The sequence below is a fragment of the Myxocyprinus asiaticus genome, chromosome 1, assembly GCF_019703515.2.
Source record: "Myxocyprinus asiaticus isolate MX2 ecotype Aquarium Trade chromosome 1, UBuf_Myxa_2, whole genome shotgun sequence".
NCBI classification, from domain to species: Eukaryota; Metazoa; Chordata; class Actinopteri; order Cypriniformes; family Catostomidae; genus Myxocyprinus; species Myxocyprinus asiaticus.
This window is the reverse complement of record NC_059344.1, coordinates 46,805,504-46,819,733: the sequence shown is the minus strand read 5'-3', so window position 1 is coordinate 46,819,733 and position 14,230 is coordinate 46,805,504. Positions and strand designations below refer to the sequence as shown.

Here is a 14,230-nt window from a genome sequence, read left to right as displayed (position 1 = left end):
AAATGTCAAGAGTACATGTCTGCAAATTCTAGGCAAAGGGTGACTACTTTGAAGATGCTAAAATATAACACAGTTTTCGTTTATTTTGGATTTTGTTTAGTCACAACATATTTCCCAGTTAAGTTCATTTCATAAGTTCCATTTATGTTATTCCATAGTTTTGATGACTTCACTATTATTCTAAATGTGAAAAAAAAAAAAAAAAAAAAGAAATTCTAATAAAGAATGAGTAAGTGTTTCAAAACTTTTGACCAGTAGTGTGTATGTATATATATATATATATATATATATATATATATATATATATATATATATATATATATATATATATATATATATATTAACTTGGCCCCCAAGCAATGTCGTTTGGTCCAATCAGGCCTGTGACCCAAAATGAGTTTGACACCCCTGGTTTAGACCTTAAACCCATTCATACTGACAGCGATTTTAATGCTGTAGGTTGCCAGGTCTCTGTACTGTTGGTCACTAGAAGGCAATCCTGCTGGTGGTTACCTTAACACAATTGGTGGGCTGCGTAACTGGCCATTGCTTTTTGTAAACTGATCAAAAATGCAATGCATTGCCGGGGAAAAAAGAGATGGCATTCTAATTTGTCAAAGAATCAGTTTTCTTGCATTCTTATAATTCCGTAGGGGAAGTGTTTGTATGTACATTGCAGCTGTGCATTATGCATCATATCATTAACATGATGAATGATCTATCAATGCATGAATCAAACTCACTTAGAATGGTGATAATTTCTGACTTGATTTTCCTTGCACCGATGTTTTTATTAAATCTCTGTACATGAATACAGATGGATCATACTGTGTACTGTAGAACAGTGAAACATTTCACAGTAGCATAACAGGACCCATTGGAGAGTCTTGGTTACACTCGACTACAGTATGTCATAGGACACAGGTTATATTGTCGCTGCTGATCGCTGTCAGTGTGAACACCCTTTAGTCAAAATAGACACCATATGTAATTTGACACAAAGGAAAGCAAGGTCATAAGGGATAGCCGTTCATACTGTTGTACTGTTGTGAACTTGAGTGTCAAGCGTTAAAATTGTTTACAAAATTAAAAATACATTTTTCGACATATTTTCTTTGTTGTGACCTATGACCTACAACATTTAGAATGGACTGTACTTTTGTTCCTCAAAGCCTCATGGTCAAATTAAAAAATGTATTTTTGCATTCTTGCTTAATGAGGTATACATAACACAAACAATCTCACCATTTTACATAAAGGTTCCCTTAAAATGGACATATTACAGCATAGCATTTTGGCCATAGAGACAGATGCAATGACATTCCTAGCTACTTGTAATACCATGCCACGATTGCAAAATTGTTGAAGAATTCAGAACTGCTTTTTGTGTTTAACATTGGCTATATGCTGATTTTATTCCCCCCAATGTTTGTTGCCACATATGGTTCCCATGGTTTCCAAAGTGGGAGGGGCATGGGAGGGTCACTAACAGGGAGTCCCATTCTAGGGAAAATCTCCTCCAATTTCCCCCAACATGCCCCTTCCTCTTTTGTGAGTTGTGAAGTGTCAGTGCAGTCCATGACATCCCTGACACTCTCCAAAAATGGCCCCAAGGGAGGCTGACTCACTTGCCTGGGGACAGACTGAACATGGAGTCCCTCTCAGTTGGTCTAACACCTCCCCTGAGGCGACCATTCAACCACTCACGCTAAAGGGTAAGCATCCCAATTAGAACAGACAATGGCCAAATGGTTGACCATCTTCACAATTTGCTGTGGCCAACTTTATCATGATGTGATGGGGGAGCCGTGACCACAACCATAAAGTACAGTTGAGACCCATTACCAGAATGACAAAGACTTGTAGCATGCAGTAGATTGAGTTCTCATCTTAGGGGCCATTTACACGACAATGTTTTCAACTAAAAATGGAAAACTTTTTGTGCGTTTTGGCTGTTCGTTTACACGAAAACGGTGTTTTGGTGCCTGAAAACACTTTACAAAGTGACATCGCCAACTACTGGCCTGGCATGCATAATACAGCATTTTTAGTCGTTTTTGCAGATCCGTGTGAATGGGGATCGTTTTGACAACGTTGTCGTCTGTATGAAAAACTTTTCAAAAACGCAAAGGAAAAACTTTTCCATTTTTAGTACATCGTTGTCGTGTAAACGTACCCTTAGACTTTTTGACATGGCTTGTCAACTGGAGTTTGAGCGAACAGCCAGTGGCAGGCACTAACCTCATTTAATGACGAGGAGATGTGTTGACGAGGGAAAACTTGACCATGCATTTTTTATGAGCTTTGCACCACAGTTCACTGCCATATTAGAAATGGAGCTGTTTTTCCTCCGTTTTCAAGGCTCTGAGGTTCTTGTGGTTTAGGTCAAATTTCAATGGTTTTAATGCCCTGTTGTATGTCTGTGTTTCTGACAGATATCTCTGCTGTGGATTTCATGGAACGTCGTGGCAATCTTAGGAGCAGATACGAGCTGCTCGGAGACTTCCTGTCAGATATGCTGTCTGTGGGGGCAGACGACATCAACATTTTCAGTCTGGTGGAGGTGCGGGACAAGACTCTGGATGTGAGGTTCTCCATACACAGTGTGCCATTCCTCAGGGCTGAGAAAGTGCACGGATACCTCGCAGCTCATAAACAGAAAGTAAGGCTTGTGGAATGGATGTTAATATTGATATAGAGATATCTGACCTTGTAATAAGCATATAACATTTTTATTTATTTATTTATTTTTATCTATGAACAATTCCAAAAGCATGAGTGCTTGTACTGCATTAATTTATCCCTCTTTGTATCTTTTCAATCAAGCCCTTTGCACATTCATGAGCTTTATAAGCTGGGCTCATTCATAGTGGCAAGTGTGTTACGAGAGCTTGCTTTGTTTACTGCTAAAACATCACAAATTCTCATGTGAACATGCATGCCACAAGCTTCTCATAGCACTCATTTGCATGCAGAATGAATCTTTAAAGTGAGTCACTATCAACTGCCATTGTATTGAAAATATGGGCCAAAGTATTCATAAGAATTTGTCCTTTTGTGTTCCTCATTAAAAATAATAATAAATAAATAAATAAAGTCATACATGTTTGGAATAATTTGAGAGTGAACAGGCATGTTCACAAGTCCCTGGGGTAGAGTCCAAGTCAAGTCTTAAGTCTTTCAAGGCCAAGTCTAAATCAAGTCTCTCAAGTCTTTGGTCACATGTACAAGTAAAGTCTTAGTTCCTTTGTGTGGAGCGCTTTTATTGTTTTGTTGTTTTTGTTTGTTTGTCCTGTGTTTAGTAATCTTTATCCAGTCAGTTTTACCAGAGACGAACTACTGAACATTTGACAGCTTATACCAGACAGTCTTTTCCCGGTTTTTGAATATTCAGACGTTTTGCTAGACATGTTAGTTGGAGGCGCAGCTTTGTTGTTCAGGAGACGCAGGCGAGGAAGACAAGCCGGTGCGCTGGTCAAACTCCGTCGGCGGGGCTTTCGAACAACGCTGCCGAGCATTCATCTTGCGAATCTCCGCTCTCTTCCTAACAAAACGGACGAACTACATCTCCTCACCCACACATACAAGGACTTTTCAACCTCTGCTGCCTTGTGCTTCACAGAAACCTGGCTGAGTGAAGCCATTCTGGACAGCGCGTTACATTTGCCGGGCTTCCAGCTGTTCAGAGCGGATCGCATCGCGGAGTTAACGGGGAAAACGAGAGGCGGTGGAACATGCTTTTACATCAATGAAAGTTGGTGTACAGATGTAACAACGTTAAAGAGGATGTGCTGTCCTAATTTGGAAGTGCTCTTTATTAACTGTAAGCCTTTCTACTCACTGTGGGAGTTTTCCTCGTTTATTCTGGTGAGTGTGTATATCGCGCCAAACGCATGTTTGAATGTGCCGCTGCAACAGCTGACTGATCAAATCATAGACACGGAACAACAATACCTGGACTCAGTTATTATTATTCTTGGGGATTTTAACAAAGCAAATCTCACACGTGAACTTCCCAAATACAAACAGCACATTACATGCCCCACCAGAGACAGGAACATACTGGATCATTGCTACACAACAATAAAGGATGCATATCGCTCTGACCCTAGAGCAGCTTTGGGACTCTCTGATCACTGTCTGGTTCATCTTCTTCCAACCTACAGGCAGAAATTAAAATCAACCAAGCCAGTAGTAAGGACTGTAAAGAGATGGACCAATGAAGCAGAGCGGGAACTACAAGCCTGCTTCGATTGCACGGATTGGAGTGTTTTTGAGACTGCAGCCACAGACCTGGATGAGCTCACATATACTGTTACAACATATATCAGTTTCTGTGAGGATATGTGCATTCCTACTAGGACTTATTTAAAGTTCATCAATGACAAACCATGGTTTACAGCAGAGCTCAGGCAGCTTCTTCAGGCCAAAGAGGATGCTTACAGGGGTGGGGATAAAGTCTGTAACAGTCAGGCCAGGAACACACTGAACAAGGAAATCAGAGTGGCTAAAAGAAGATACTCTGAGAAGCTGAAAAACAAGTTTTCAGCTAACGACCCTGCATCAGTGTGGAGTGGCATGAAACAACTCACAAATTACAAGACTCCTACTCCCAACCCTGTGGTGGACCAACAACTGGCTGACGACCTGAATGTGTTCTACTGCAGATTTGAAAGGCCCAATCTCACACCCCACACCCACTCTGACCTTCAGTTCACACAAACACCAACACCTCCTGCAACCCCCTCCTCCCTTGACCTGCACTTAAGATCTGTGAAGATGATGTGAGCTGCGTCTTTTGGAAACAAAAGACGAGGAAAGTTTCAGGCCCAGATGGTGTCTCACCAGCGTGTCTTCGATCCTGTGCTAACCAGCTGGCCCCCATCTTCACACAGATCTTCAATAGATCACTGGAGCAGTGTGAAGTCCCATGCTGCTTCAAATGCTCAATCATTATTCCTGTCCCAAAGAAACCAAAAATCACAGGACTTAATGACTACAGACCTGTCGCCCGGACATCTGTGGTCATGGAATAATTTGAGAGACTGGTGTTTGCCCACCTGAAGAACACCACTGGACCCTTTCTAGATCCCCTTCAATTTGCTTATTGAGCAAACAGGTCTGTGGATGATGCAGTCAACATGGGATTGCATCATATCCTGCATCATCTGGACAGACCAGGGACATATGCAAGGATCCTTTTTGTGGACTTCAGTTCGGCTTTCAACACCATCATCCCAGCTATACTCCGGAATAAATTACACCAACTCTCTGTTCCCATGTCTATCTGTCAGTGGATTACCAGCTTTCTGACAGACAGGCAGCAGCTTGTGAGACAGGGGAAACTCACTTCAGGGACCTGTTAAGTCAGCACTGGTGTCCCCCAGGGATGTGTGCTTTCCCTACTACTCTTCTCCCTCTACACCAATGACTGCATCACCAAGGACCCCTCTGTCAGTTTGCAGATGACACCACTGTCATCGGCCTCATCTGAGATGACGATGAGTCTGCATACAGAAGGGAGGTTGAACAGCTGGCTGTCTGGTGCTGTCAAAACAACCTTGAGCAGAACACGCTCAAAATGGTGGAGATGATTGTGGACTTTAGGAGGAACACCCTAACACTAAGCCCCCCTCACCATTCTAAACAGCACTGTGGCAGCAGTGGAGTCATTCAGGTTCCTGGGCAATACCATCTCACAGGACCTGAAGTGAGAGACACATATTGACTCCATTGTGAAAAAGGCCCAGCAAAGTTTGTACTTCCTTCGCCAGCTGAGGAAGTTCAACCTGCCACAGGCGCTGCTGATACAGTTCTACTCAGCAGTCATTGAGTCTGTCCTCTGCACTTCAATAACTGTCTGGTTTGGTTCAGCTATGAAATCAGACATCAGAAGACTACAAAGGACAATTCGGACTGCTGAGAGGATTATTGGTTGCCCCCTGCCCCCCTTCAAGAACTATACACTTCCAGAGTGAGGAAAAAGGCTGTAAAAATCACTCTGGACCCCACTTACCCTGCCCACTACCTTTTTGAACTGTTGCCTTCTGGCCGACACTTCAGAGCTCTGAGCACCAGAACCGTCGGGTACAGGAACAGTTTTTTCCCTCAGGCTATCCATCTCATGAACAGTTAAATTGCCCCATTGAGCAATAACTATGTGCAATACACAGTTTGGTCTTTTTTTTTTTTTCTTTTTGTTTTTGTATTTGTCCAACACATCCAACCTCTTCTGCCATTTCATTCCTCTGGAAAAAAAAAAAAAAAAAAAAAACAACAACAAAAAAAAACATTTGCACTGTACATAACAGATAAACAGATTTGTACTGGACTGCACTACATGTGTGTATGTATGTATGTGTGTGTCTGTGTGTGTATGTATGTATGTTTGTATGTGTATAACTGTTTTTTTGTTTTTTGTTATTATCTATGTCTTGCTGCAGCTTTTGTATTGTTTTTGTATTGTTGTATTGTAAATTCCTTGTATGTGTAAGCATACTTGGCAATAAAGCTGATTCTGATTCTGATTTCAAATGAGATTTTTCAAATTTCAAAGGAAACAATTATATTCATAGAAAGATAAATTACTTTTTGTCATTCAATGCAAAATGCAGTTGTCAGTCCATATACTAAGTACTTACTTAATACCATTAAACTAAAATACAGTGTTTTTTTTTTTTTTTGTCTAAAACAAGGCAATGTATTTTGATTTTTAAATGCATGACCGAATCGTTCTGTTTTGCTGGTTCTTTTGAATCTGTCAAACCTACAATGATTTGCGGAGACCGCAAAAAGAACTGATCTGCGGGAATGAGTCAGACTAGCACAGAGAGAGTGAGCACCGTTTCTTTACTCTCTCCTGGTCCAGGGCTCCATATGACTGCATTTTAGAGCGGTGTCGCCAGCACCGGCATCAGCACCTCATTTGGTAGCCCTGTTGGGGATCAGGGTCTGTGGCCTATAAAATGAAACATTTAATGACAGAAACTAATAGTAAAAGTGATATTATTATTATATTACAAAAATCAGTACAATTACCAATAATACTGCATATTTTGCCCCACTGAAATGCTTATTCAACAGGAAGGCATTGCTTTTGAGTTGGTATGCAGATGTAAATGTACGGGTATCAACAACTGGCAGGTTATCTATAAAAAGTACAAATGTAACACCTAATTTATATAGGGCTAAATTATTCTGACAGTGTTACTGTCAGAGACTTAGTACTCCTTTCTTTGGGTCTTGTTGATTCTAGTTCTGTCATCTCTTGGAAATTTGAAGGCAAACAAAACCAGTTATGTTCTCCTACAGTTAAAGAGCATTAATAGAGAACAGATTTTACACAGAAGGAAAAAAAATATCTTTGTCCATAATTCTTTAGGGCTTTAAAGCTCTTTATTCTATTTAGCAATTGCCCTTATGAAAATGTACCATAGTTTTTATAGTAGTAACAGTGGTATTTGTAACAACAAGACCATGGGAACCACAGACAAAATCAAGCATGGATCATCACTACCATGGTTAATTGTAACATGATTTCTATAAAACAAACTTTGGCATTTTTGTAATGAAAAAGAGTACCCTAAACACATTTAAAACGACAAATAAAAAATATAAACATTAATAAACGGCCAAGGTTAATGATATTCCTTCACTCATCCAATTTATAATATTATAAATGTAATAGAGCTATAGCAATTACAATAATATTTATTATGAATATATATCTGCCTAAAATGCTGCAGTGTTAATATAGTACATTCATGATAAGATTTTTAAAGGTGGTGATGTGTGAAAATTCTGCAAATTTATGTCTGTGCATGTCAGGTTTTTTTTTTTTTTTTCTGCATTAATGCTGTTTTGTCAGGCCATTTAATGTAGTTTTAAACTAGTTTACTCACTGAGGGTTTTCATAGAAGTTTGCACCAGAGAATTCTAAGCCAAATTCAAATATTTTTGCAACTTGTGCCATGCTTCTCACTGGTTCTTGCAGCGCTGTAAAGATCAACGCTGTGTGTGTAGCCGTGGAAGGCTCGGGGCTAAGAGCTGTGGAAGGCTCGGGGCTAAGAGCCGTGGAAGGCTGGGAAGTGACGCCTGTGGTAGAGAGTAAAGGCAGAGACTGGGGATCAACCTCTGCGGTCGAGAGCACGTGTAGAGACTGGGGATCGACCTCCATGGTTGTGAGCACGGGCAGAGACTGGGGAACAACCTCCGTGGTCATGAATATGGGCAGAGACTGGAGAGAAGTCCTGGATGGAAGAGTGTCCTTTTCCTTCTCTTCCAGCCAGCAGGGTGTGTGGTTACAGGGACGGTCGAGGTTACAGGCATTGGCACTGGGACGGTCGAGGCTACAGGCATGGGCTCTGGGATGGTCGAGGCTACAGGCAGGGGCTCTGGGACGGTCGAGGCTACAGGCAGGGGCTCTGGGACGGTCGAGGCTACAGGCATGGGGTCTGGGATGGTCGAGGCTACAGGCAGGGGCTCTGGGACGGTCGAGGCTACAGGCAGGGGCTCTGGGACGGTCGAGGCTACAGGCAGGGGCTCTGGGACGGTCGAGGCTACAGGCATGGGGTCTGGGATGGTCGAGGCTACAGGCATGGGCTCTGGGATGGTCGAGGCTACAGGCATGGGCTCTGGCTCATTAACCGTGGCAGGCATGGGCACTGGCTCGTTAACCGTGGCAGGCATGGGCACTGGATCGTTAACCGTGGCAGGCATGGGCACTGGCTCATATACCTTGGCAGGCATGGGCACTGGCTCGTATACCGTGGCAGGCATGGGCACTGGCTCGTATACCGTGGCAGGCATGGGCACTGGCTCGTATACCGTGGCAGGCATGGGCACTGGATCGTTAACCGTGGCAGGCATGGGAACTGGCTCATATACCTTGGCAGGCATGGGCACTGGCTCGTATACCGTGGCAGGCATGGGCACTGGCTCGTATACCGTGGCAGGCATGGGCACTGGCTCGTATACCGTGGCAGGTGCGGGTGCTGGTTGTGGCCTGGGGTTCCCGACATAATTCACAATGTAAAAGGGAAAAGTAAGGAGTGGAGTTACCTTGGTGACAGGGGCTATGGAAGGCGTGTAGACAGGGTTTGTCTTGGGGGATGACAAGAGCGAGAGATGATGTATGGCTAGGGTGGTTCGAATGTATTCTGAAAAGGGAAGATTCTCAATATGCGGAAGAGCTGTGGGACGATGAAAGTTCAAGCCCATTCTGTAAATGGCACAGAGGTAGGGGTCCGAGATAGTGGTGGAAGTGGAGAGTTGACAGAACTTGACGGTGTATTCCGGGAATGGAAGGTTTTGTTTGAATAAATCCATAAATAAACTGGTAAGCTCCATGACTCAGGTGAAAGCGGTTAGTGCTAAGTTAATTTGTAGGTCAGTTCTTCTGTAATGTTGGGTTCTTGGAGAGGAAGAGAGAAGACGCAGGAGTACTTTTCAGTCATTTAATAGAAGTCGCTGGAGTGGAACAAATACAAGGAATAATCAAGGAAACTTGCTGGAGTGGAACAAGCTATAATGCTAAACATCAAATAGCCAACTGAACAGCACAACATAACAATACAAGAACTGACCAGGAATTAATAAAACTGGAGGGTATTTATACACACAGGTGCTGATGAGGAATGGGGGAACAGATGGCAGTGATGAGGGCAATGCATTATGGGAAGTCCAGGGGAAACTAAGGATGACACAAAAACCATATCAAAATAAGAGTCCACTGAACAAAACGGTGAATAACTGTGACAGCGTGGTTGAAAGCCTGAGACCTTTCCACGAGATGCGAGTAAACCCACCTGCTCTACACTTGCGCTGCTCTGTCCATTGGTATGGGTAGCAAATAGCGCTGTTTTATTCTGTTTTTGATGTATTTGCCGTTTTATATTGCTTAACAGAAAGTGGCAGTGCATATACGGAAAGAGAGAGAGAGAGAGAGAGAGAGAGAGAGAGAGAGAGAGAGACACTTGGCCAATTCGGTGGTTGCACCATTGCAACCCATAACAAAATTTAGTCACACCAGTGGGAAAAAACAGTTGCAAAATGACTTCTGTTTTTACGAGTCTCTGATATCAAGTCCAAGTCAAGTCTCAAGTCATTTGTTAATGAATCCGAGTCATTGTTTTGCGACTTAAGTGTGACTCGATGTTTCCATCTCTGATGGTAAATTGTGACAGAACTTTTGTGTTTTGGTGAAATGTTCCTTGAGTCTGAAGAGGCTTGGAAATGGCTTGGTTTACTAGGATTGGTGATCCACAGGCCCAGATGGAATCTGATATTTATTTATTTATTTTTGGCATTTTCTATGCTGACTGAATTATCTGCAGATTTATGCGGAAGTGATATTAACTCATGTTTCAAATGTATCAAATGGAGCTGAGAGTATTAAAAAAAATTTGGAAGCTGAAAGCATCATAAAATTAGCCAAAATATTTAATAAACAAGCATGCAAGGGGTGGTGAATATGTAGAACTTTTACGTATGACAGAATTCTATGGAAATCTGTTTCTGTGAAGTTCTGTGCATGCAGATTCCCTCTCGGCCCGATCCGAGATTGTGAAAAGGAAAGCTGATGGAGGCTAGGGGTTATTAATGATTGGAATTGTAATCCTGGGGAAAATCTAGACAAAACTTTCCTTTATTTTTTCATATTCACTCCCTAAAAGTTCATTCCATTACTCAGAGCTGAAAGTTGTGAGAGAAGAAAGTGAACATTTAGAGAGTTAATTACAGATTAACTCACTGATATGGAAAGTGAGTCATATGTCTCCACTAGTAACTGGAAAAATTCCAAGACAGGGAAAGAATTTTTTTTTTTTTTTTTTTTTTTTGTGAAATTAAAATTGCCACTATTGTGTTTATAGTGATGTCTGAAACGTACATGCACTGTCTGTGTTCAGAGATAGATCAGAGTTGGAAGGCTAGGAGAGAACAACCAGCGCATACTCCTACTTATCTACATGCACACGCTATTGCATCTGAATCCCATGTAATTGCATTTTTCTATTTTTGGCTGGTATGACAACTGAATTCTCTGCATGCCAGTCTGCTGGATGTGTCAAGTAGGGCGTGCGATGTTGGCTTACAAGTAGAGAAAAGAGAGAGACAGAGAGTCTGAAAAAACGTGTGAGAACAGCAGGAGGGAGACAGATGGAGAGAAGCCTCCTTGTGTCTGTAACTTTTAAATGATCCTTAATACACTACCATGATCTCCAACAGACCTCTTTCTTCCTCCTACTTTCCACCTCCCTCTCCTGATGGCAAACACACACTTTAAAAAGACCAGGATTCCCCTGCGGCCCTGCTAGCATGGGGAAAGCAGATTTTGGTGCACACTGCTCATCTCCCAGGGGTCTGCCCTTCCATCTCACCCCCTAACACCCCTCTGCAATACACACACACACACACACACACACACACACTCATGACACTCTGTGGAAGTGTCAGATGCAAAAACACAGCCTGTTGCATCAAGCTAGAAAAACATCAAAAGAAATCTCCCTGTGGTGATAGTGAATCCTGATGAAAGACCAGGAGTCAATGAAAAACAGAAAGAGAAGAACGGGGAGGGTTTTCAGTTTAGCTTGTTATTTGGTGCATATTTGTGGTGAATCTGTGAAGATAAAAAGTTGAAATGCAAAGCTTGCACTAAGGTGTTTAGTAAAGTAAACTACAACTTTTTTCTAGACAAACATTTTCTCATAAGACTTTCACACACAGTCGTTTTTGCATCCATCTACACTGTTTTTCAATTGTTTTCCAACCCAGTCTCATGACAATTCGTACATATTTTACTAGTTGGCTATTACGTATGATTTCGTACGAGTTCGTTCATATACATTTGTACAATTTCATCATGTGCAAATGCCCGGATGTCTAATGCGGAAGTAAGCGTGAGTTTCACGCACGAGGTGTTAAGGACATGCTTATTAATATTATGCACTTACCCAAACCCCTTATCTAAACCTAACCGTTCAGTAGAGTGTGTAAACATGATAGAAAGCTGTTGTGTGTGACAGAAGCAAGTAATTGTCGCGTATCAGATGGAAATGATGTCCAGCGACGTCTTTGGCAGTAGTAAATGTCATACCAATTCATACGAGTGCAGTCATACGATATCAAACGAATTAACCAAATTTATAAAAGTCGTATGAATCCTTACTATTTCACCGTGAGAGGTTGTAGTTGTTTTCCTAATGTAAAAATGTGCTAGATGGACGTATTTGACTGTCGCGTCTCGCTGTTTTTTCAAGTTGTGTGTCAAGTTCAAAGAGCTCAAAGATGGCGCGGCCGGGGAAATTCAGCGTCAACTGTCCAACATGGTTGTGATGCTGACGAAGGTTGTTGCTGACTTGGAGGTTCTCACTGTAATACGTCGATCGATTATGGCGATGGAAACAAAATTCTCTGAGGTGGTTACAAGAGTGGCAGATGTTGAGAAACAGATCGATTATCTGGAGTCATCGGAAAGGGAATTATCCGCTAATCTGCTAGCGACCAAAATAGACGTGGAAGGCATTTTGGAAAAACTGGAAGCTCTCGAAAATAGGAGCCGAAGGAACAACGTATGGATTGTTGGAATTCCTGAGAATGAAGAAGGCAGAGATATGGTGGGATTCCTGGATGAGCTCTTCCCGAGTCTGCTGGACATAACAGGCCATAAGCTGGAAATCGAGCGAGCTCACAGAGTCCTGGCTCGCAGATCTGCTGAGGGAGACAGGCCCTGATCAATTCTGGCCAAATTTCTGAGATCATCCGATAAAGATCTTGTGTTGCGCCAGGCAAGGAGTAAAGAAAAGCTTTCTTGGAAGAATCACAATATTTTCTTGTTGCCGGACTTTGCGAATTTGACAAGAGAGAAACACAATTGGTTCAAGGAATGTAAGAAACTCTTACATCAACAGAAAATCGCTTTTGCACTGATGTTTCCAGCCAAACTGAGAATAGACACCAAGGACGGCCGCAAAGTATTTTTATGTCCAAAACAAGCAAAAGTCTGTATGCCCCCTAGAGCAACACTGATGCTTCATAGGATATGTAAAAATCTTGGTCTTGCAGATATTTGGTGACTTTTGAACCCATCAGGTAGGAACTGTACATTTTTTTTTCATCAGTCCATAAGATTTATTCTAGAATATATATATATATACACATATGGAGAAAAATAAATCTTATAGTTGCCGCTTTAATGTATCCCTGTTGCAAAATCCTGATTTCCAACAAATGTTAAAGACTGAAATTAATGTTTAAATGGAGACCAACTGGTCCTCAGTATTTTCTGTGGGCATGGCTTGGGAGGCACTTAAGGCAGTTCTTAGGGGTTGGATCATACAATATGCCTCATTTATCAAAAAATCCAATGCACGAGAACTCTTGGAGTTGAAAGGAAATATTAAAAGTGCCGAGGCAGAGCTGAAGCGTTGAATGTCATCTGATGGCCTCAGAGAATTGACTCAATTGAAATACAGATATAATACTATTTTGTCACGGAAAGTGGAGTTTTGGTTATTCAGGGCAAGACAGTCATACTTTGAGTCGGAGGACAAAGCAGGGAAGCTTTTGGCTGGATATATAAAGCAGAGAGAGTCTTTTTCTACCATTCCCTCAGTGAAATCTGCTGGTGGTGAAATATTTACCTCAGCCATTGATATTAATAATGCCTTTAAAGAATTCTATCTTGATCTTTATAGTTCCACGTCTTCATCTACTGATGAAGATATTAGAAAATTTATGGAACCATTAGAACTTGCTAAACTGACAACTGAGCAAAAAAAGTATCTTGATTCTGAGATAAACTTGGAGGAGCTTGACGAGGTAATTAAGGCCTTACCCACAGGCAAGGCTCCGGGGCCAGATGGTTTTGCCGCTGAAATTTTTAGATCTTATGCTACAGAATTGGCTCCACTTTTGTTAGAAGTTTATATGGAATCATTACAGAATGGAAAGCTACCCCCAACCGTGACACAAGCCTGGATCAGTCTGATTTTTAAAAAGGACAAAGATCCAAGAGAGTGTAAAAGTTACCGTACAATTTCCCTGATCCAGCTAGATGTAAAAATTTGGTCAAAAATGTTGGCTAACTGGTTAATTTATGACATCTCTTATACATATAGATCAGCTGGGGTTTATTCGGGGCCCTAGCTCTTCTGATAACATTAGGCGTTTCATCAATATCATGTAGTCAGTAGCGAATTATCATTTTCCGGTCACTGCCATCTCACTT

General features: G+C 41.8%; 1 protein-coding gene across 1 annotated transcript in view; it reads left to right on the top strand.

Annotated features, from left to right (window-relative positions):
* LOC127443208 (neural-cadherin-like) overlaps positions 1-14,230 on the top strand; it is a 379,800-nt gene that overhangs the window by 272,407 nt on the left and 93,163 nt on the right. The window contains exon 21 of the mRNA XM_051701811.1: positions 2,436-2,662. Coding sequence (XP_051557771.1) covers positions 2,436-2,662 — 227 coding nt within the window. The remainder of the gene's footprint in view (positions 1-2,435; positions 2,663-14,230) is intronic.